The 25,625-nt window shown below is 36.0% G+C and overlaps 1 protein-coding gene across 1 annotated transcript in view; it reads right to left on the bottom strand.

Moving 5' to 3' along the window:
- The window catches only part of LOC150094870 (glucose-induced degradation protein 4 homolog), an 85,324-nt gene extending 60,504 nt beyond the window's left edge, over positions 1-24,820 (bottom strand). The window contains exon 1 of the mRNA XM_090411433.1: positions 24,618-24,820. Within this exon, the coding sequence (XP_090267559.1) occupies positions 24,618-24,764 (147 nt within the window). The 5' untranslated portion in view covers positions 24,765-24,820. The remainder of the gene's footprint in view (positions 1-24,617) is intronic.
- Positions 24,821-25,625: the final 805 nt, after the last annotated feature.

Here is a 25,625-nt window from a genome sequence, read left to right as displayed (position 1 = left end):
TGACAAGATGGTGAATAGCCTGTGGAATGTTCCCTATGAGGAGAGATTGAAGGTATGTGGATTGCAGAAGTTGATTGATAGGAGAGAAAGAGGGGATATGATAGAAATCTCTAAATTGCTTAAAGGATTTTATAGGACAGGTGCAGGGGAAATGTATCAGCACTTCACTAGAGGAACCAGAACAAGAAGTGATCCCTGGAAGTTGAATAAGGGTGGTGTGGTCAATAGGGGTGTGAGGAATAGATTTTTTGCTTGCAGAGTGATGAATGAGTGGAATTGGCTACCAGAGTTCAGTTGCGAGTGCTTTTTCTGCTAATGGGTTCAACGAGAGGTATGATAGATTGTGTGGATAGACTGGGTCTCCCACGATGAGTCTTCAGACTCATACAGCCATATGAAGCATATAGCTGTATATTATTATTATTATTCGTGACACCTCCAAGGAGTCCGAAGACTCATCGTGGGAGGACACCTATTGTACAATTCTCCGTCTCCACCAATCCTCTACTACCAATCATCTACATCAGTGCCATCTACCGCTCACCACAGCTGGTATTTTTTTTTGTCTGCAAATTGTGTGTGTGTTCTAAAGGGCCGATTTGTCTGTATGCGGGATGAAAAACCCGAGTTTCTGGGAGAAAAAACCCTGCTACCTCCAAATGAAATTGGCTAACTCACCTTCGATTGAAAAAGTCCAAAAGTCCATATATAAAGATTCCTCCCGTCATGACGAGAATCAAACTTCGGCCTTTTCCAATCAAATGGCGCAACGTACTGTCGTTTTTCTTGCGCTACAGAGGCGTTTAATACAACTAATATAATATTAATATAATACAACTATATGGAGACTTGAATTGGTGAATGGGTTTTGGGGCTTTTAAAAATACACGATGTGACCATAGTAAAGGTATTTTAATAAAATTGTATTGTTAACATACAATTATTGCTGTTTGTATCGAAAGCCATCTTCTATAAAGTATACATTATTATACAATGCTATATAAACAATGGCTATACATTACATGCAGCCACAAGGGTTGGAACTATTACAATCCTAAAAAATAAATAAATAAAACAAAAATAAGAATAATTATGATATACAGTTGTTAATAACAATTCCCAAATTTCGGGCATAGAAAGTACATCATTCAGGTTTAGGCTGGGATGATGCGAAAAAACCTCAACATGCTCCATAAAGAGGAGTTCAAATTTGTAGATATTTCTATGTAGCAACAGCGCATCATTCCAAAAAATCCAGTGGCTAGTGTTGTTAATCTCAAATTCTGCAAGGTGATGTTCAATCAACTGAATATATGACTGGTACAATGAGATACTTTTCCCACCTGATGGTCCTGTCTGTCCAAAACAGGATAAGTTGATGGTATATGAAATTTGACAAATGTCAGGTAGCAGCAGTATAAAAATTCTATCTTTAGAATAAGGTAAGTAAGCTGATTAGGTTAGTATGCTGCAAAAAGCTGAAATTTCTTAAGGACACAAAACATGCTCAGAAGTGTCCTTAATATATGGGATTAGAATTCTGGCTGGCCAAATGGTTAAGGATATCTGTTCTCTAGATCAATTAAAATGCCTGGTGTGAGACCACTGTCCCACTTGCTAAAAAGCCTGAGTGGCTCGAAAAAGTTCCATATTTGGTCTCTAGAGCACGGTTGAAATGATAAATTTGAAAAATGTAAAATATATAATTAATAAAAATAGAAAAAAAAAAATAATAATCCACCCACAGCAAGAACATACTAATGTTCTTACTTAAGAGGGGTTTTATATAAAAACCTTTCATGGATGGGAGCCACATTTAAAAAAAAAAAAAAAACTCTTCTTGTAGAATGTGGAGAGAAACTGTTAATGATTACATAATACTGACCATAAGTTGAAAATGGAAACCACAGTACAGTAGTACCTCGACTTACAAACCGCTCAACATATGAACTTTTTGAGATACAAACTTTTTTTCATATCCCATTTTGACCTCTAGATACAAACCTAGACTCGAGATATGAACCGTGATGCTTTTCTTTTCAAATGAACTTGAGGCTGTTTTACATAATACTTTTTTTTAACATTTTTTTATGCATGTTTAGCTGAGCAAGTGCTGTACCGTCTCTAGTGTAATGATTGTTGTAACTATGTTGTATTTATCTGAAATACGACGAAAGCTGCACATATTTGCTTTTTTGTGTATCTATTTCAGTATTATTTGTGTAAACAAACAATACACTTGTGAAGTTTTTTTTAGGTTTGTATTTATTATATGTACTGTATGTATTTCTTTTTATAAGTGATCTGTTTTATAGTAGTTCACGTTTATTTTCTGAATAATCTACCAGATAAGCATCATTTCACTGATTAGCATATTATTTTCAACATGGGGCCAAAGAAAACTAAGAAAGAAGAGAAGAAGAAAATCACAATAGAAATTAAGAAAGAGATTGTGAAAAAATATGAGAAAGGAGTCAGGTCAAGTGATCTGTGCAAGTAGTATGACTTGTCCAAATCCACCATAGCTGCAATTGTCAAGAAAGCAGATTTTTATAAGGAACTGGATGTAGCCAAAGGAGTGTGTATTGTGTCATCTCGAAGAAATAAAGTTATGAAAGAATGGAAACTTTACTACTCATCTGGATTAACCCTGCTGTGGTCAAGGCTAAATCTGACAGATACAAACAAATTGTTTAATATAAATATTCTTACACATATCCAGTGTATAGCTTGGAAGTCATGAGTAGCTGCACATGCATATATTAAGAGTGATATTCCACACTGTTTATGAGGTCAGTTTTGGTTTAACACGTGTTATGTAAAGGTGTGTGATTTTTCATAGTAAATTGTATCTGAGAGATACTGCGACCTCCGATGTCAGTATAGTATAGTATTGGTTTAGTTGTTATTGTTGTTTTTTATTTACCATTGAAAATGGCTGGAAATATATATAGATTGATAATCCATCAGATGTTGAAGAGATTCAGCGTTTTTTTTACTTGAGTCCGATGATGAGAATTATAGAGTCGAAAGTGAAAGTGATATTTGATATAAATTGTATCTAGGAAATACCGAACTCCAATGTCAGTATAGTACTGGTTCAGTTGTTTTTTCCTTTGTGTTTTTGTTCAATAATTTCTAGATTGTAACTGAAAATAAATAAACCATGTATTATATTTGCAGTATTTTTTTAAGCTTTATTGCATTTTAACACATACTAGTAATGAATGTATCTCTCCGATACACGCGACCTATGCTGCAATTTTTTCGACTGCGACTCTGCAGGGTTAATGACATGCAACTGAAAGGAGATAGTGTATCTCAAAACATGATCTGTTTACAAGCTCAAACTATTTACAAAGATCTTTCGCAGAACTCGCCATCCACTAGCAGTAGCAAAGACATCGGTGAAGAGTTTAAAGCTAGCAAAGGATGGTTTGAGAAATTCAAGAATAGAACCGGTATCCATAGTGTTGTTAGACATGAAGAAGGTGCAAGTGCTGACAAAGAAGCTTCTGAAAGGTTCGTGAAGGAATTTCAGAAACTGATGGAGTCAGAAGGTTACAGACCAGAAGTTTTCAACTGCAATGAAACTGGGCTTTTCTGGAAGAAAATGCATAAGAGAACGTTCATCACTAAGAAGGAAATGGCATTGCCAGGAGACACAAGCCAATGAAAGAAAGACTAACTTTGCTTTTTTGTGCCAATGCCAGTCATGACCTGAAGATAAAACCTCTGTTGGTTTACCACTCTGAAAATCCTATCTTTAAAAAGCAGAAAGTTAACAGGCACAAACTCAGCGTTATGTGGAGAGGTAACAGCAGAGCCTGGGTAACCAGGCAATTCTTCTGTGAGTGGATGACAGCTTTGCTCCCACAGTGAAATGGTATCTACAAGAAAAGGGTCTGCCTGATAAAGTTCTTCTTATAATGGACAATGCTCCAGCACATCCACCCCAGTTGGAAGAAGATTTGGATGAAGAGTTTAATTTCATCAAAATTAAGTTCTTGCCTCCTAATACCACACCACTCCTACAACCAATGAATCAATATGTTATTTCCAACTTCAAAAAGCTTTATACGAAAGCTCTTTTCCAAAAATGTTTCGAAGTTATCACCAACACAGAATTAACCCTCAAGGAATTCTGGAAGAATCACTTCAATATTCTTCATTGTTTACGTCTTATTAGTCAGACATGAGAATATGTTTCTGTGAGAACGCTAAAATCAGCCTTGAAAAAGTTATGGCCTGACTGTGTCCGAGGAACTGCATTGGAAGGACCTGAAAGCGAGAATGACATTGAAGATACAGTTGTCTCCCTGGGCAAGACCAATTGGAAGTTGATGAAGCAGACATAGAGGAGCACAACATTGAGCTGACCACTGTAGAGCTACAGGAGTTAAGACGAGAGCGGGAAAAGAAAGGGGTGAAGAGGAAAAGTAAATGTCTTCAGAGGACAAAGAAAACAGCAACAAAAAGGGAGCAATTTCAACAAGTGAAGGAAAAAAATCTTGCAGCACTGGGGCGAATTACAAGAATTGGTTAACAAGTGGCATCCAAATCAAAGTGTTGTTACTAGAGCCACCAATATCTTCAATGACAATGTCATTAATCACTTTAGAAGGGTGTTAAGGAAACAATAGATTCAGTCAATGTTGGATAGGTATTTTAAACCTCTCTCACCTAAGAGACAAAAAGAAGCAACTGATGACAACAAAAATGATGAAAACCTCACGAACCACAAAACCAGCCACAAGAAAATTATTTTTTTTTTTACAATTTAATGGAAGATGATTTTCATACTAATCATGTAAAACCAAAAATTTCATAAATAAACATTAATATGTAATGGTATACAAAATGCATATTTATAGTGTAAAAATGCACTTCTCACTCCTCCATTTTTTTGCATTTTCTTCATTTAGTTGAAAATAGTTTTTCATAATTTTTTTTTTTAAATTTTTGAATCTGGGAACGGATTAATTGATTTCTCATAAGATATAATGGAAAATTGGGTTTCGAGATACGAACCACAGTCAGGAACGAATTAAATTCGTAAGTCAAGGTACCACTGTATATTCTTATATACTGCAAGGTCTATATAAGGCATGGGCTCTTATCTCATTCAATGTTATGAGTGTGGGAGAAGTGAAAAGCTAGGCCCAAGCCGTCTTCTTTGTTGTTGTTATTAACGTCTCCAATATGCTCTTTCTGTGTAATTTCCAAACTTCTAGATATCTGCCCTATGTCAGAAAGGCCACAAGAACATGGAATATTATAAACTGCAGGATGTTAGTAGAAAGAATTATGGTCATTAGGTAAACCAATAAACTTCATATAGACAAAATGGCCTGAAAGCCACTCTTATGTCATGAGTTTTAGGAGACTGAATCTTGAGAAAAAGATCTACCAATATTACCAATATAAGGGATGGAAACAGCAGTTCTATAGAGAATATTGGGATTTGTGATATTAATAACACCAGGGCAGAGACAACTTGGACCTAGCTTTTCTCTTCTCCTGCATTAACCATAACACTGAGTAGGATAAGAACTCCATGCCTTACAAAGAAGAAAGACAACGTTGCTTCTAGCAACATAAAAGAATCTAATATGGTCATCTGTTCACAAGGCACACTCAATCAGAACCAAGGAATGATCATGTGTGGTATTTGGAAACCACTCATTAGATATTTCTTCACGTCAAACTTTTTGGCCAACTACCTTACACACATCACTAAACAATAGCTAATCCATGTCAGTTCCCATGCTTCGTGTGGTTTCTATTTTCAACTTATACTTAAATGGTTCCTACATGTTCTGTATTTTAGTAATGTTTTAGCTCATGTTAACCTTTTATCGTATTTAGAAAAGCTAGTGGCAAAACTAGTCAGTTATCATTTTTTTCATATTACAGCTAAATAAACTCAATGCATTTCTGCTTATAAGGGGAGGTCCATACCTGGTTCAATGTGAGTAGATTTCGAACTTAGTTTCTTGAAAACCAGAAAGTGATGGAGAGGCATGTGATTAAAATAATGTGTCACTGTGTTCTGAAGATGCTACTTTGAAATATTAGCAGATGAATAAATATCACATTCATTTTGTTCTTGTGGTGTTGCACCGTGTTCAATACTGCTAAACTTAAGATGAATAAAACAAAGCTACGCGATACGCTTTCTCCAAAAACAGCTCCAGAAGGCATACAATTCAAGAACCTTCATCCATATTGAAATAGGTTTTTTTCTGTTATTGTTGTTCACTGTTACCTGAGAATTTCAGCTACTCAAAGCAAAATGAAATGAAAAGAAAAGTACCGCCTTCATATACTTCTCTACAGGTAGTAATGTTCCTCCAGTTTCAACCAAATTTGATAGCCACTAGGTATATAAAAATATTATCTAAAACCAGTTGTCTAAAAATACAATAAAACTGATCTCATAAGGAGGTAGCAGGATTTTTTCTCCTGGAAACTCGGGTTTTTCATCCCGCATACAGACAAGTCAGCCCTTCAGAACACACGCAATTTACAGACAAAAAATACTAGTGGTGATGAGCAGTAGATTGGATTGATGTAGATCAGGAGTGTCCAAAGCACTGCCCACAAGCCGGATGCGGCGCGATTCTGTGCAGCCCGTCTGTGGGTTTTGACTTTCATGAGTGAAAAAATAAAATAACAATTTGAATCGAATGCGTATTAGATATTTTAATTCTATCACTAATCGATAATCTTGATGTTGGTATTTTATTTGGCGTTTTTACATCACTATATACCCACGCATTTTTCAAATATTAGATGTGTCAAAGAAGCATTCTTATAGTGTTTTGTTCCAACGCGCATGCTCTGGACGCTCATTGGGAACTTGAGCAAGCGATTAGTGTTGTTCATTTGTTCAGCTGTTGAGGTTGTGTTGCTGCTGGTCACCAAATTACTAGATATGCATTGTGATGCGGCCCTCGAATAAATATTTTTCTTAAATGCTGCCCTTAGATTACCTAAAGTTGGACAGCCCTGATATAGATGATGATGGTAGAAATGATTTGATGTAGTGGTGGAGATGGAAAGTTGTAGAGTAGCTGTCCTCCCTCAATGAGTCTTTGGACTCCTTGGAGGTGTCACAAAAGAATAATAAAATAATGATAATAATCTCATATATAAAAAAGTAAACCAAATACAGATAAAATAGGAAGTCTGTTGCAATTCAGAATTAGATACTAAATTAATTACTATTTTCATTACTGAAAAATGTAAATTCCTCTCTGAAATTTGTCAATAACATAATATCAACAATATTACCAATAATAAAGAATCACTGCAGCAAAGTTGGCACTTCTAATAAATTCTAGAAAACCTCCCTGCTTTCTTAGTACTCATATCAATTTTTTATATAAAATGTTTATTATGAGATATATTTTGTTCTGTTGGTCTCTATCTCACACCAGATAGTTTTCAAACATTTATTACTTTTAACTTACTCTCATTAGTTGCATTCCTTTTTCCCATTACAACTATTCCCTCCTCCTCCTCTCCATCCCCTCCCCTGAAAACACAGAGGTTGTGCTCTATCTTTCCACATCTGATGAAGTTAACCTAAACCTACCACAGAGAGAGCTTTCTCCATAGAAAACTTTCTAGTCACACTCATTCTCTCGGTTAACACCTGTTATGTCTACATTCCACTTCCATGACTTCATCTTAACATCTATTGTTTCTCCATCAATCACATTTCTGCTCCCACAATTCCTGCAACCTGTCCTGCTAAAATAATTTCTTTCTCTAATCATACTCATTCCACGTTATTCTTAAATGACAAATCAAATCAGTTGTTATCACTCTGTCTTTAAAGAATTTCTTGAAAACCTAGTGATTATATTTCATTGGGAAAAACAGTACAAGGAAGGATGTTCCAAAGAAGGAACTTGTCTTGATTGTGGGGAAAAAAAAAAAAAAAAAAAAAAAAAAAAAAAAAAAAAAAAAAAAAGAAAAAAAAAGTGAATGAAGGAAAATGAGAAGTTGGTTATTATATTTGAACTGTGTATGGATGTTGACAAGTGGACGTTTGTATCCTTACATGATTAGAAGGGTAAAGGAATGGTAGTGGCCAGTCCAGTGAAGAAGTGCCCGTGAATGTGCCTATAAAATAGAAAAAATTTTTTTAATAAAAAAAGACATAATACAGAAAGTGCCTTAGAGAAAATGACTGAAGGGAATCTATGTGTGAGAGAGAGAGGGATCACCTAATTAGGCATAATGCCCTCTTCTTTAAACAATCAAAAATTCTATCGCCTCAAATGCAAGAACAATATTCTAAGGTCAGTTGGATTTGGGATTTATAAAGTGTTACGAGCTAGCAGGAGAGAAGTGTTTTAAATGTAAAGAGCACCAAGTAGTGTTTTGGACTGGAGAAGCCATCTATGTGATATCATACAGAAAGATATATTTTACTTTTACAAGAAGATATATTCATAATGGCTGCCATCATCTTATTAATCAAAAACTTGGCATTATCATAATTCACGCTCATCAAGCAAATGCAATCTTCTCAAGAAACAGTTTTAAAATAAAGAATATAACTACCATACATAAATCAACAGGGTGTTAATAAATTATACTCTGAAATTAATTCTGATAGTATCATCATCAAATTCTTGACATGTATTCTCAAAGGGTGTACAGGATACCATGATAGCACTACATGAAAAGTTAGTAAAGTATTGACAGGTTTCCTACAAATTAGTCTGTGAGGAACCCAATATTGCCAGCTCTTATATTCTGGCTTTCTAAGGCACTTCTAACTACATCAATCCACCGATATCTTGATCTTCCTCTGGTTCTTTCCTGTGAACTTGGCATCAAACACCTGCTCTCATAATTTTTCTTCTCCTATTCTGTTTAAGTGACCATACCACCTAAGATTAGTTCTGCTTACACTAAGTCATTGGTTTAAACCAGGGGTGGGGGAACCGCTCGCCCACGAGTCTATTTCAATTCGCCCCTTTGCTGATGTACTCGTATGTACATGTAAATAAAATTTTATAATAATTTAAATTTATTATAATTAAATTTATTTAAATTTAAATAATTAAATATACAAAACTAAAAATAGCTATATTACATATAATATGATCATCATACGTCTGGTAAGATATATATTGCACACTACATACATTATATACAGGGTGTTCGGGATAAATTTGACATATTTATAATTAATTATATTTTTCCGTAAGTTACATGTATTAACACACACTTCTCTTCATTTAAAAGTTTGGACCCTTCTTCATTCATATACAAGATGTCAGAAAGGATGGATAGCTGGAACCCACCTGAATCATGGAAGAGAATAACTTGTATCATGATGATTCGTGCCCGCCATCAAAATAAGGATATTACGACTGCTGCCCAATGCTCCCTGAATACAGTAAAAACAATCAGGCATGAACTAGAGACTTGCAATGGTGACTACGAGGATGTAGCAAGAAGAAAGATCCCTAGCAGACGATCTGATTGTGTTCGTACAGCAGAATTCCTCGCAAATCTGCAGGAACAGGGGTTGAAGAACCCTGGCATTGGAATTCGGGCTTTGTTCGTGGAGTTGCTAACTGTAGTCAAGCCCTGGATAACAAGGGTAGCCAATGGTAGGCCGTATGTATGGCAGCAGGATTCGGCCCCTTGCCACACCTCTGGGAAAAGTCAAAAATGGTTGTCTGAAAATTTCTACGACTTCACCAGTCCAAATGTTTGGCCTCCAAACTCCCCAGACCTTAACCCCATGGATTATTTTGTATGGGGCGCAGTTGAAAAAGACACCAATCACACTTCCAGTAATACAAAAGCCCAGTTAATGGATAAAATTAAAACAGTTTTTGCGGCCCTTCCCAGGGAGACTGTAGCATCAGCTTGTTCGAGGTTCCGAAGCAGAATTGAAGCTGTGATCGATGCTAATGGTGGTTATTTTGAGTAAATCTTGTTGATAGTATTGTAATTAACTCTGCCTGTAATGTTTTTTTGTCAATTCATTAAATTTAATAGATACAAAGAAGATTTTCTTTTTCCTTACGAAACTGTCAAATTTATCCCGAACACCCTGTATAAGAGTTAAAATTTACCAGTCGCCCGCAGAAGTTTTTAAATTAGCAATTTTCGGCCTTGATACTAAAGAGGTTCCCCACCCCTGGTTTAAACCAATACAAAATACAATTTGGGAAGCTAAACCTCAAATCGTCAGCCCATCTTCATTCATTCAGTATTCAGATAGATACCAAATGGAGATGCACCACTAGAAAGTGAGGACTGGACATAAATCTGATATCTTAGCTAGGTCTCCATATTGCTTAAGGGACCACATGGAGATCTCCTCCCAGTTATTCTAGCTTTGATCCTTAAGCAATATGATACTATTCGCTTCTGAATCTTTTCTTATTAAAAAATTTCAGGAAAAAAAATGAGACATTCTAAAGCAGTTTAACTGTTCTACTTCTCTATGACTCAAAAGGGTTTCTTTCTGTCTACTAAGGAGAAGTTCATTCATGTTCTTTTCTGGGTGTCTATAGAATTGATTCCTTTTATGTAACCTGAAATATCATGGGCACACTGACCACTTAGACTGCAGAAATAAATAAATAAATAAACATGAAATATATCCATTTTAACCAATGTGAAAAATTGAAAAGCAGTTCACACCCTGGCCCCAGACTACATGATAAATTGCAAATATGTGATTTTATGACATCAATGGCTTATTTAGATACATTTATTTCTAGATATTTATATGACTTACATATGTAGAAAAACAATAATTTTACTAAAAAACTGATATATTTCATGAACACCATCAGGGAGAAAGACAAGTAACCATGTGCAAAACATGAATTATAAGAATGAGTTGTATAGCATGTGCTAGCTAGCTCGTGTTCTTGGTTGCAACTGAATTGGCAGGATTACGCTTCGAGTTCAAAGGAACAGCTGTAAAAGTTTCTGCAATTAAACAACCTAAATTTTAAAAATTATTATGAATTATTATTATTATTATGAATCACAGTTAATGATAATCACTTCTCAAAATTTTGAAATTGGTATACAGTGTTCTTGGACACTAATCAAAGCAGAGTGGCCAGTCTGTCCAAAGTAACAAAGATAACATGAACAACATACTTAATAGATACCTGGTGAGGGGGGGGGGGGGGAGAAGAGAGAGAGAGAGAGAGAGATGATAATTTATCCTTTATAGATGATAAGTAAGAAGGCAGTTTCTGGGACAATCAAACATTACATAACTCATTCTTATGAGTCATATGTTTTGTATGTAGTTGCCAGTATTTCCCCCTGATGATATCCATGTTACACAGGATGAAATATAATAGAGATTTTTAATAAAATCTATATTTTTTCTGCATGTAAGCAATATAATTGTCTAGGAATATGTCTAATACACATGTTCTCTTAAAATGTTTGATTAGATATGTTTATGCACAACTGTTTAAAGAATCATGTGAGACCTAAGAATGATTAAGTGTCCCTCATGAGGATGTTAAAAGTCTACATTCAAAATAAGAATGTGTAATTTTTTTTTTCATTCTTTCAGTATGGTAGAGAAAAAACTGTACTGCACTCTCATGGAAATATAAGTGATAAAAACCCAAGTTTTTATCACTTATATTTCCACAAAACCCAGCTACTGTCATCACTTTATTATTGCATTATGCCATCACATAATATATGCTGGGGGGCTGGAAAGTTCTGATAAACACCTAGAACAAAAATTATATCAAAGTAAAACTGATATAACCCCAAGAAAGCACATACAAGTAGCAGAGTTATGATGGTAACTTATGTTCTTATATTCTTTTATCCTTGTATGTTCTTTCTTGTGGTTACATCAGTTGCTTCGTCCTCATTTACTGTTTGTTGTGCTTGTGTGCACATGTCTTGCTTTTAAGTTCTTGTGAAATGGCAACGTGACGTTGCTGAAATATTGGAAGTGTATTAAAATTTATTTTAATGTATATCCTAGTATACATTGTAATTTCCTTAAGCTATTTAGTAAAAACACAGTTGCTTTAATATAATTTATGTTGGGGACAAAAAATTTCGTGTAACGTAAAATTTTCCATAACGTAAAAAAATCATGTTAACTGATTAATCACTCGTATAAAGCAGGAAATGGTATCATGTCACTCAATCGCACTAATTGATTATCGCTCATATTGAATTCGCGTTAAGCGGGGTTTTCCTGTAGAAACTCAACCTGTCATCCTCAAGATAGGTTGAGTCTCTTATCCATGGGACTCAACCTTCCAACGTTCTCTGTCCAAAGCAAGCTCTTTCATATGCCAACAGCTTTGAAAGTCCAGTGCAGTTCTAAGAACTTTATATCATGTTAATCTTGGTCTTCCCCTAGAGAAAGAAAAATGAATTTGAGTTTCTCAGAGGCAACTATTTTGTGCATCTGTAAACTATATATTAATACTACCACCCTGCTTACAGGACTCCAATAAGCAGAATGGTGGTCTCACACTGGGTTATGAAATTAATCATCAAATATTCACAAACATCGAACATCCATGCTTATAGATTCAAATCTGTAACCTATTTGCTGGAGAGCAGATAAGTTTATCTAATTAACCAACTAGGCTGCCAATTTAGGTAGTATGTAATGGAAGGTATATGAGGACTGAGAATCTTTGGATTTGTTCATTTCTTAGGAGGATGTTATTACAAGAGGTGTCAAATATGCCTCAGTTAGCAACAGTGACATTCAGGTAATCACATGTGTGGTGCCAACCAGAAAAGGGGATATGTGGAATTTGGGTGATTACAGGAGCCCTCAGCTGTCTTAGGAAGTAGCCTGGAGAAATAAAACAGAATGAAGGATATGATGGCAAGAAGATTATTGCTGCTTGGACACTGCTTATCCTATTCCCACCAGCCATACGGCTGGTGGGAATAGCCATATGCTACCATACTAGGGAGATGATTATGACTAAGGTGGTTTCCCATTGCCTTCCTTGTCGTAGTATATTTTATGACTGTAGTTGTGTGTGTTCAGTGGACTCGTTTGCCTGTTTTGAGGGATGAAAAACCCGAGTTACCAGGATAAAAAAATCCCCCACCTCTGTATGAAGCCAGTTAACTCACCTTTAGTCGAAAGAGACCAGATAAAGGTTCCTCACTTCACTGATGGAAATCAAACCCAGGTCTTTCCAACCAAAGGGCTTCATCTATACTGACTGAGCTATGGAGGCTACTTAGACACTGGTCAAGGAATAATTAATAGAAGAAATGCTGAAATATATTCCCAAGGTTAGAAAGCTAAATAGGATATAGTGTAAAATGGATGAATGATAAAATAAAGCAAGCAATTTGGAAAAACATTAAAGGCATTATATGTAGGCTCGTAATAAGAAGGCAATAATCACATTTATATTACAAAAAATACTATAAATAGCATACTAGGAAGGTGATGTGGCTTATAAGGAAAGCTTAAGAGCAATCAGAAAAATCCCAGGCAATTCATTTGATACATGATCGATAGATTAAGAGAGGATGATATAAGCTGATGGAAATTGGCAGACAGCTAACCACTATGGAGAACAAAGTCGAAGTAATGAGTGAGAAATTCAATATTCCATGCTAATGATAGCGATATCCTAAAAGTTGAAGTGAGGATGCAATAGTAGAGGTCAGTGGTAAGTTAGCAGAATAACAATGAGATATCATTTTTAAAAGATATGTTACAGGAGGCTAACAGTGCCTTTGACTTATTTAACAAGTCTTGGAATCCAGAAGATTCCAAATGTGTAAAGGAAGGTAAAATTGTTCCACATAGAGGTAACAACTGGGACTTCAAATTATAGGCTAGTCTGCATATCTGGAACTGTAGCTAAAGTATATGAGAAGACAATGAAGGATGATTAAGTTAATAACTGCAGGATTCTCTATGAGGCTTGCATGGTTTTTTTAAGTGGAGGGTGACATGCTTGGACAAAGGGAATATGTATCAGTATCGATAAATTCATAGTTGAGATATACAGTAATACATCTCGACTATGAAAAGGTTTCTGACTAATACAGCATGACTAAATGGTATTTAAACTGGGTAATAGATTAGCGAGTTGTATAGAAAAGCAGCCATTGAGCTATTACCAAGTTGTAAATGTAGGAGTATTTCAGAAGAGGAAATTCACTAGTAGTGTGTGGAGATCTATTTTTTGGGGCATTATTGTTTAACTTATATGTCAATGATATTCAGAAAGATTTAAATGAGGACATGCAGTTGTTGCAGACCATAGCTGGGGAGATATGAAAGGACAATGTGATATGGCTATCCAGAAGCATTTAATAAATAGTATGCAAATCAGTAAGTTATCAATTCAACGCTACAAAGTGCATGGTCATGAAATTTGAGACTCTTAATGGTTGCACTAATTCCTACATCAAAAGCTTTCAGAATTAAATTTTGGAATCCAAACTCTCCATCAAATATTCTAGCTAGTCTACATGTAGTTTTGTTATCTACTAATGTGCCAGTGTATGAAGTTCTCTTTCATATCAGAAATTTATTTTCTCCAGACAAGTTAAAACTAATAAATTCTTCCTACATCCAAACTTCTTCAAATGGAAAGGTCAGATTCAGAATCAACAATATAACTTAAAAATGGGTAGTCCCTTGTCTTTACTGGTCAATTTGTACATCAAAAGATTTAAAGAAGATACTTTATTTCAAACCAATTTAAAACTTTCTATTTGGTGGGGAAGACATTTATCATCTGGAAACAGTGAACCCAAACTAAATAATTTTCTCCATTTCCTCAACACATATCAAAAAAATAAAATTACATGGAATCGGAAAGAAATAATAAATTACCATTTTGAGATGTCTTGATCAACAAAAAACCAGAGGGTGGTATATTTCTAGAAGTCTATCATAAACCCATCCATAAAAGCTGTTATCTTCATGTTAAACCTCTACACTAGCCTATACAAAAATTTGGCATCGTTAATACTCTGAAAATTAGAGCATTCTGAATCTTAAGAGACAACAATATAAAAAAAAAAAAAAAAAGAATAAGCTACACATCTTATATAATCATTTCATCCTTATTCATCCTTAATGACTATCCTAAGAATGTTGTTTAAAAACAGGTATATTCATTTCTCATGTGTGTGGGAGTAACAAAAAAAAAAAAAAAAAAAAAATACAGAGCAGACACTTATGTTAAAATATATGTTAGACAATAACTATCTCTTCTTTCCATATATCAGTAGAATTTCTACTTATGAGTATGTTATTTCATCAATAAACTGAAATAGGGATGTTATAAGCAAATCCACACACTATGCTCATAATTACATCTAATGGAATTAATACAGCACAGAGAAATAAATAAACACAGGTTTAATTGTTCAGATACTTTGTTCATAGAAGAACATCTATGAACTGTGGAATTATGTTTCCTAGTACAGTACAAGTTTAATCTCACATTTGGCCAAGAGACTGCATATCGTACTGTGGTAGAAAATTAATTTCCTCACAGCAAAATATGCAGTCTCTTGCACAGTACAAGAAACATGAACTGATTTGTGAGGAAACTCCTTGATTGCATGGTCTCCCAAAAATACATGCCAGCTATGTGAGATCAAATGTAAACTATATACTGACTCTCCTACACAAAGAATGGCTAAGTTCCTATCCTATCTATTAAGTGAGTCTTATCAGACACTACACATTTTTGAGCCATTTTTGAGATGAAATATATATCTTTACAAGTTTTCTGATATTTTGGTCAGCTTTGACATCATCTCTCTCTGTTCCCTAATATTCCATTAGCTGATATTATTTGCCCATGAGATGAAGATTTTCTTCTCTGAATGGTGTGAAGACATGTGAATGCATAATACAATCAGGACATTTTAGCTGGAAACATTATCAATAAACAGATCGAGGCAGCAGGGGATACCCTCTATCTCCACTCTTGACTAATTATTTAAACCATCTGGAGAATGCTTTATTTTCCACCATTTATTCATAATCCCTTTTCTCTGTCTGCAATGTAGATGATTTATTTGCCATTTGGCCTCTTTCTGAAAATAAACTAATCATCTTCCCACATCAAGTCAATAGTATGCATCAGCAAATTTAGTTTGATATGGAAAAGGAGAACTATGGGAGTTTACCTTGCTTACCCATACACCATATGTCAGAACCAATGTACATCACAGTTCTGCACATCATGCCTCCCAAAAAATCAACGCCTTATTAATTTACAGAGCACCTAACATTTATTTGTTCTTCTCCATCTTTACAGCAGGAGCATCTTACATCAAAGCAGTAATGGAATTTAATGGCAATCATATAATAGATATTACAATTCTACACCTAAGTATACCAAAATAGAATGCAGGGTTTTGATCCGATACAGTTTTTAATTAGTGTATAGTGTGGCTTTTTGTCACAAATTGTGCTGCATTTTTTTTCATTCTGGATACAAGAGTCCTTCAGTGGTGGTGTTGAAATTTTTTGTTGTTTATATTGTGTTCTACTACTTGTTTGTTGTACTGCTTCAGCTTCTAAAGATGGCATCCATAAAGAAATGTACGTTGACGGCACAGAAGGCCTCTGTACAAAAGTCTGGATCTGCTTTGGATTTGTAGCAGTGGATGCACTGCGAAAACTGCTATATGTATGCAGCAAAAAATGTGAAAGATTTGTGGACTGTTTATGTAAACAAGAAGAAGAAAAGTGTTAATGTATGTGAAAAGTGTCTGGATAGATTAGAGAGATTAGAAATGGGAACAAATGTCGGGACCATAGTAGAAGAGCTTCGGCAGGAGTTATTGAAAATGAAAAAAAGAAATGAAACATCTGCAAGACGATATTAAACATCAAAAGGAGAGACTGGCTGATGATATGCTGTATTCCAGTATGAAATATTTGTTGATAATTTCAGTAATATTAAATACTATGTCTAATATGTTTTATTCTTGATTATTACTATGTCACAGATGTTATTAAAGTGTAGTAAGCATAATGGTTGAAAGTTATCATTGATACCTAACTGTGTGTGTGTGTGTGTGTGTGTGTGTAAACATAGAACTTTTTTTTATGTAGCTCCCACCATAAAAGCTTATTTCATAAACCTATATACATATGTACTGTGAGCAGGCTATGAATTTTTATTCTTATTTTTATTAATTTTATTTATTTATTTTTTACCTAATCCAGAAACCCTGCTCTTTTTTAAGCCACTTCATGCCTCCAATGAGTGAGCAGTGGTCACACATTAGGGCAATGATATTCAGCTCCCACCTAAAGACAATCACAGACATCCATAACCACAGTGGGATTCAAGCCTGCAGCATCTTGGTTGAAGAGCAGATATATATACATATATATGCATATATATAATTTTATATATATTATGCCTATGTAGCTCAGTGCAAGTTGTGTTTGCTTCCACAGTGCTAGGCTGCCTGAAGAAAGACCTACATTCAATTTTAGTTAGAAACTAGAAGAACTTTTTCTAAGCCTTTCTTCGAATGAATTCTTGAGTTAGTTGGATCTCTGATCTGGCACAAGCAAGCAGGCTTTTTATTTGGGAAACTTGGGTTTTTCATCCCATAAACTCAAGAAAATCGACCACTGAATTCCACACTAATTCAGACAAATATATTATCTACCAATAATTGCCCAGACACTTCAGCAATTTACAATTGATACCAGCAGGTGAACCCTAATATCAGGTATGTCTTCTACCTTTGTTCACCTCCTGTACCCTTCGAGGGACTTTCCACCAATGTGCAGCACACATCAGGTCTCCATTCCTCCAGCAAAGCAGTACCGAGTTCAGCAACAAATAGAGGACATGCTGATCTGGACCTCAATTGCAGCAACAATTCATCCCACAGATGTTCGATGGGGTTGAGGTCAGGACTCTGCGCAGGCCAGGGGGAGTCATTTAACACTCATCTCTTCACACCATTCCATAATAACTGCAGCTTTGTGATATGAGGTATTGTCATCTTGGTAGTAACACAGGTCTGTTCCATAAAAATTCCACAGTGTAGGCAGCACCTGATTATCCAGAATATCAAGATACTGAGCTGCCTTCATGGAACCATGAACAAGTGGTCCCACTCTAAACCAGCTGAATGCACCTCAACACCATTATTCCTGTACCACCAAACTTTACTGTGGGTACAACACACTGTGGTAACAAGCATTCACCAGGCTGTCTAAACACCCACATCCTCCCATCAGACTGGAAACAAGTGAACCTCGATTCATTTGCTCCAGGTAGTTTTCTAAAGGTCAACTGTCCAGTTTACATGCTCTTTGCACCAGGCCAACAATGAATGCCTTGTTCGTTGTTGTGATGTTTGGCTTGTATGATACTGCTCTTCCATACTCACCATGGTGTTACTGGCGGTCTGGAACTCATCACAGATAGTCTGTGCTGAATGTAGCTGATTTTTGCATGCCACCCATTTTACCACTCCTTGTCAATCATTTTTGGCAGCTACCCTGGATGTTTTCCTGTACTAATGATGCCAGAATGGTCTCCATTTGTTGATCACATCGCATTGATTTTGGATGCTCCAGTTGAGTGGCAATGGCATGTATGGACATGCCACCAATGTGACACCCATGATGACACCTCTCTTGAAGTCATTGAGTTCACATCGTGTTGCCATACCACCTGTATTCAACTGCTATGATGAAATACTGCTTCCTACTATCTGTACACTGGTTTTTATGTTATTAACAAATATGGAATGTTCCATAACTTCAAATAACAGGGGTATCTAGACAATTATTGGTAGATAGTGTATATTGTGTTAGGGAACCATGAGATGGCAGCATTTCTCTGCCATCTCTTCACTGGATGCCATTCAAAATTAGTGAATTAGTGACAGTCATGTGCCAGCTATCTTTGATTGACTACCAGTGGAGATTTAACTGCCCACTGTTTCCAAAAGTTAAAGTATTAGAACAGCCTCAACTACTCCCTATAAGGGAATAAAAGGCATTAGTGGATTTTTTTTATTACATATTATATTAACATTATTATATTTAATATATTATAGCTGACAAGAAATTATACTCTTGTTTTTATACTTATTTTGCCTAAGTCTTCACAACACGGCTATTTGTGGAGAGAACAGATGACTTCACATCCAACTGCCTTAATATCTTATAAGCCACCTACTTCTCAGGTGTATATGATATTATGAATTATGGAAAGAATCACCCAAACTGCTGTCAAGTAATGTAAAAATACCTTTCTTTTTTTTAAGCAAAAAAAAAAAAAAAATCTATAACTACCTCTGATCCAAAGTATTGAAATAATACAGTAATACACATTTTCTCTTCAGCAAATGGAAATTGCCCTCTGTCACTGAGTTAGCTCTCAGTATTTTCAAAGGGCTAACTCTCATTAATGAGACTTTCATAAAGGTCAAAAGTGGTCTTGGCATTACCTCTCAATATTATACATACCCGAAAGAAGTACGACATGTATTCTAGGATTCAACAGCAACTAAATGAGGGTTCAATAGCTCTTTATTTATCATGAAGATATTTCACAGGCAACCTTTTGTTTGTTCATGCTAAGGTAAAATAAGAATAAAAGCAATAATATAATTTCTTGCCAAAGATAATTTACTGAAACCAGTCAGATGCATAACATATATTACTTCTGTGAATAAACTTCATTCTCTTATTACAGTAGATTACTGGTGTGAATAAATTACACTGTCTTATCAATTAAACTATGTGGAAAGGGACTCTGCAATCCTACCACTTTTTTTCTCGCAGTGACTTCACTTCAAAATGCTAAATATGATTATGTCTTATAATACATCTCATGCTGCATTGGTTGTCACACAGAATAATCAGAACAGCATTCAGGGCTTAGGCAGAGGGTCCCATTGAAGAAGTATATTAGTCTCTAATAAAAGTCAGTGATATTGTGAACGAGGAATACAGAAGGTTGTTGGAAGTTTATTTTTCACTTGGTTAGACTATAATGAATTTAGTTTAATCCTTTAATTGGATTAAACTAAATTTGATTGGATTAAACTTTGTTTGCAAGTGTAAGCAAACAAAGCTTGCACCTGAAAATATCTTCAGGACTGAGGTAAGGTAGTGCAACACCAGGCAACACCGGGCAAAGGTGGACCAAGCTCTCATCACTCCTTGTCTCAGCATCTCCCATAATGCAAAGCACATCCGCACATCTCCTTGCAGACATGTATACTGCTATGCATTAAGGGAAGAGCCACTACCCAGATCAGTTTCAACCTTTATTGAGGTCTTGTCGGTGGGAGGCAGACCCAAACGTGGAGATACTACGGCAGAAGAAATAGGAGAGGTCCTATTTACCTATAGGAGTTGCCAACAGGTGTACCACCTTATTATTGAATTACTTTGGATTTAGAGAAAGATGCTGGAAGTTTATTGCTTCTAGCTTCTAGGAAGTTTATTGCAGAAGCCTATTGCTTCTGCCTTAGTATTTCCACATTTGGGTTTGCCTCCCACTGACAAGACCTCAATAAAAGTTGAAACCGGTCTGGGTAGTGGCTCTTCCCTTAATGCATAGCAGTAAGGGAAGGGCCACTACATGTCCGCAAGGAGATGTGCTTTGCATTATGGGAGATACTGAGACAAGGAGTGATGAGAGCTTGGTCCACCTTTGCTCGGAGTTGCACTACCTTACCTCAGTCCTGAAGATATTTTCAGGTGCAAACTTTGTTTGCTTACACTTGGATAAAGGATTAAACTAAATTTATTATGGAATACAGAAGGTATAGGATTAATCTTAGAGGAAAACTTTACATAGGCATATGGAATGTACAGGATCTACAGATGGGTACTCTTGATGATATTATTATTATTATTAGACACCTCCAGGGGAGTCCAAGGACTCATTGCGGGAGGGCAATCTATTATACTTCACTAAATACATATCGCCCTCTCCACTACTATTTAATTCTTCTTCTATGACACGACTATCATCGTCATCTACTGTCCATCATCACCAATAACAGTATTTTTTGTCTGTAAATTGTGTGTGTTCTGAAGGCCGATTTGTCCATTGTCTGTACGCAGGATGAAAAAGCTCGAAATTCAGGACAGAAACCCCTGCTATCTCCATATGAGATTGGCTAACTCACCTTCAATTGACAAAACCGATATAAGAATTCCCATATTGTCTGTAAAGAGATGAAGAAGTATAAAATTGACATGGGAATTACAGATATCATATGGAATGGAGAAAGTCACTTTAAAAGACAGGATGGTAGGGTAGTTTATTCAGGAGGTGACTCATCAGGTAGCTGTGAAGACAACTCAGGCAAGAAGCCTTTTTAGTTATAACTCTGTTAATGATAGGATACTTTCTATTAGACTTAAGCTCAGCCTACCAATATATCAATCACGGTAGTTCATGCATCCCACACAGATAGGCCTGATGAAATGAGTGAGGAATACTATGAAAACTTAGAGACTGTTTTGGACTGCCTACCAAGGAGAGAGAGAGAGAGAGAGATACTTTATATCTTAAGGGATTTAAATGCAAAGGTAGGAAAGAGTATGAGAGTTAGGCCAGAGTGTGGCATGTTTGGTATAGGTGAACGTAACACCCATGGTAAAAGACACTGTTGGAATTTGTCCATACTAACAGATTAGTTATTACCAATACCTGCTTCTAGAAGTATCTGCGACAGACCTATACTTGGATATCTAACAATGATAAGTCAAGGCAGCAAATTTATTACATCCTGGCTCTCCGGCAGTGGAAGACAAGTATCTCTGATATGCATACTTGTCCTGGAGAAGATTGTGGTACAGAACATCAGCTAATAAGAGCCAAAAAAAGATTAAGACTCCAAAAAATTTCCAAGTCAGGTACAACCCACTAGACTGGATGTTAGAGTAATTCCTAGAGGATTCACAGAAGAAACATCAACTTGGTTAGATGATTTTTTGGAGACCAGTGAGGAAAAATCACCAGAAATGCTGGTGGGAAGGAGTCAAAACTTCCCAAAAACTTTGGAAAGGAGTCAAAGTGACAATACAGGATACAGCCAAGAAGAATCGTGACCCAATTAGAAAACCAAGAGACCTATGGATAGATCCCATGTATAGATTCCAGTTAGATCCCATAACATGGGATCTAACCAGATGAAGAAGGTTAGTAAAACAAAGAGCCATTGAAGAATATAAAAGCTTACATACAGAAGTCAGAAGAGCCATCAGGTAGGACAAGGAAAAATTTTATACTAATAAATGTGATGAGATAGGGTTCCAAGATGAGATGGCACAATTATAAAAGGATGTTTCATTTAAGCCCAAATTGAATGTCATCACAGACAGGAATGAAGCAGCACTAATAGAAGAACTGGAAATGAAAAACAGAAATAATACTATGAGGAACTGTAGAGCAGAGATGATAAGGAAAATTCAGAGAAGCCCTCTCACTAGGAAAATTGCAATTTGGAACTTCCTCCACTTAGGCATGAGGTTGAAAGAACAGTTAAACAGTATAACAGCAATAAGGCCCTGGGGCGGAGATGAAATCCGAGAAAAAGTTAACGCCACAGGAAATGGAGGGATAAGAGTTTCATACATTGATTACAAGGATGTGAGAAACAGGATCATGGCCTACAGACTGGAAGAAGTCGGTTTTCATATCACTACATAAGAAGGGAGATATGAAGGATTGCAAGAACTATAGAACTATTACTTTAATATCTCATGCAAGCAAGATTTTATTAAAGATCATTCCAAATAGGATTGAGGCAAGTAGGCAGAGATGCCCGAGGAACAAACAGGTTTTAGAAAAGAGTACCAGAGATCAGATCCTTTGTGATCATAGAAAAGTATAAAGAATTTAGACTCCCTATGGTAATATGTTTCATAGACTACCCTAAAGCTTTTAACTGTTCAGTATGTGAAACTGTGGAAGGTAATGAAAAGAATGGGTTTTCCTCAACACACTATCAGGCTGATAGCTAACTTGTACAGGGAGAAAGAAGCCACAGTAAGAACAGGTGTTGGATTAACTTGATCGGCTTCAAGTTGGAATGGGAGTTAGGCAAGGATGCCTACTTCTCCTCACCTATTTAGTATTTATACTGAGGACATCAAGTGTGTAGCACTGGATGAGCTCAAGACAGGAATTAGGATAGGTGATAGAATGATCAGTAATCTGAGGTATGCTGATGATGCAGTACTCCTCTGTAATGACAAGTAAGAACTAGGACAAATTCTTGACAACGTTAATGAGATCCTCCCTATACATTCATCCACCTTTCAGTATATGATATTCTTAACAGCTTTCTGTAACTCCACATCTCAAAAGCATCTATCCTTTTCCAATCAGACTTCTTTAAGTTCCAAGTTTCACATCTGCATATTGACAGAAGTTGAAATACTTTGGACATTGAAAGGATGGAAGGAGGGACTTCTCAGAACAGTAATAGAAAGTCAAGTTCCTAGAAAAAGAAGGAGCAGAGCATCAATGAGATGGATGGAAAAAAGGAAAGAATTTATATTTCCTTTGGTAATGTGTTTCATAGACTACTCTAAAGCATTTGACTGAGTTTAGAATGTGAACCCGTGGGAAGTAATGAAAATAATGAATTTTCTTCAACACACTATCAGGCTGATAGCTAACTTGTATAGTGAGCGAGAGGCCATGGTAAGAACAGTTGTTGGATTAATTAATTGGCTTCAGGTTGGGAAGGAAGTTAAGCAAGGTTGCTTACTTTCTCCTCACCTGTTTAGTATCTATGCTGAGAAGATCATGCATGTTGCTTTGGTTGAACTTAAAATAGGAATTAGGATAAGTAGTAGATTGATCAGTAATCTGGACAAGAAAGAACTAGAGCAATGTCAGCTTATTCATGTCATCCGGAAGGATCTCTATATTTATTTACTATTGCCCTCCCCAACTTAGTATTATCAGCAAACAACTGAATGTCACTTATTAAATTAAATATATATAAAGATTAAACAGCAATGGTCCAAGAAAAAACATTTGTGGCACACGGCTGGTCATCTGCTTAATCTCTGATTCTACTACACCATACATGCCATGCTAAACACAGAAAAATCTAAACACTCAACATGCAATTTTAGTTATATAATAGATACAAATGGCAGATTACTATAGTGCGGTGCGACTAATTTAAAAATCCCTATCGCACAATCATACAGACTAAATTACGTTTCAGAATGCATTAACGAACAAAATTATCAAATCATTAATTATTACAGTTTTCAAGATTCTTGCTTTCCTTAGATAAACACTATTCATTCCTTCTTGGAAGAAATTTTTGCATTTCGGGATGAAGTTACGACATGAAGGTAAAGTTACTAACAATGATCATATAAATATCATGTAGACAACGCACTCAACTCCAAAATTAAATCCTTGCCTTAAAATCCTACGCAGTATAATTTGTTGAATTAGAAAAGAAATTACTAGTATGTCGTAAATGAAAATGCTCATCAAGACTTAGTAAAAGGTCAGTAGCCTTTTATTGACAGCAACCGCTTAAGGCCAGTACCAACGTTACTAAGCCTACATTAGATACAAACGGTTAGCGCTCACCTGTAGTACAACCTCTACATCATAACAGTTGCCTTTACTTTTCTGATGTCCCTGGAATTTCGAGCCATTGTATAATAATGATCGTGTTACACCAGGTTGCCGAGAATTTGCTGGAGGAGGAGGTACAATCTCTGCTCTAACAGGCATGTTAACTCAGCAACTAAGAGTAAAATCCGAATCCTCTCAACCTCGTAGCATCTTGATGCGTAAGCAACATTACGGTTTAATAGATCACGTGACTTTAAAATCTACCTACTAAAAATACAACTGTAACAATCACGTTACACTATGAACTCCAGCACGGTCTGTGGAAACATTTCTTTTCGACATAAGCTATCCCTCACAGCTTTTTTTGTTTGTTTGTTTGTGTTATTATTATTATAACACTGCATTTCGTTAAACATTCCATGAAAGAAACATATTTGCAATATGCCTTTCCAGAATTGACGAAGTGGTATTATTCAATAATTATATGAATAGCTTAAGCAAAATTTACAGGTTACGTAGCTTTTCAGAACAATCTTGTGATTGCAATGGGAGAAGTAGCATACACTGGAAGATTCATGTTTTGCGGCCTTTAACCTTTTTTACAAGCGCCTCAGTAGCGCAATTGAAAGAACGATGGTGCGTTGCGCCCTTCGATCTGTAAAGGCAAAGATTCGTGATATAAAGGTTCTTCTCGTCGTGACTAGAAGAACCTTTATATGGGTTTTTTCAATGGAAGGTGAGTTGGCCGATCTCATACGGTGGTAACAAGTTTTTTGGTCCCGTAAACTCGGGCATTTCAGCCGGCATACAAAAAATCGACCTTGATTACACACACAATTTACAGACAAAAAAATACTAGTGGTGGTGGTGGTGGTGGGCAGTAGATGGCGTTGGTGTGGATGATGGTAGTAGCGGTTCGCTGTATTTGATGGATTAAGTGGCAGAGGCGGAGAATTGTAGAGTAGGTGCCTCCCTCCATGAGTCTTTGGACTCCTTGGAGGCGTCACGTAATAATAATAA

This window comes from Typopeltis vanoorti, chromosome 21 (genome assembly GCF_054136105.1).
Source record: "Typopeltis vanoorti isolate ZY-2024b chromosome 21, IOZ_Tvanoo_1.0, whole genome shotgun sequence".
Classification (NCBI taxonomy): Eukaryota; Metazoa; Arthropoda; class Arachnida; order Uropygi; family Thelyphonidae; genus Typopeltis; species Typopeltis vanoorti.
Note: the sequence above shows the minus strand (reverse complement) of the source record. Positions and strands in the feature narration are given on the sequence as shown.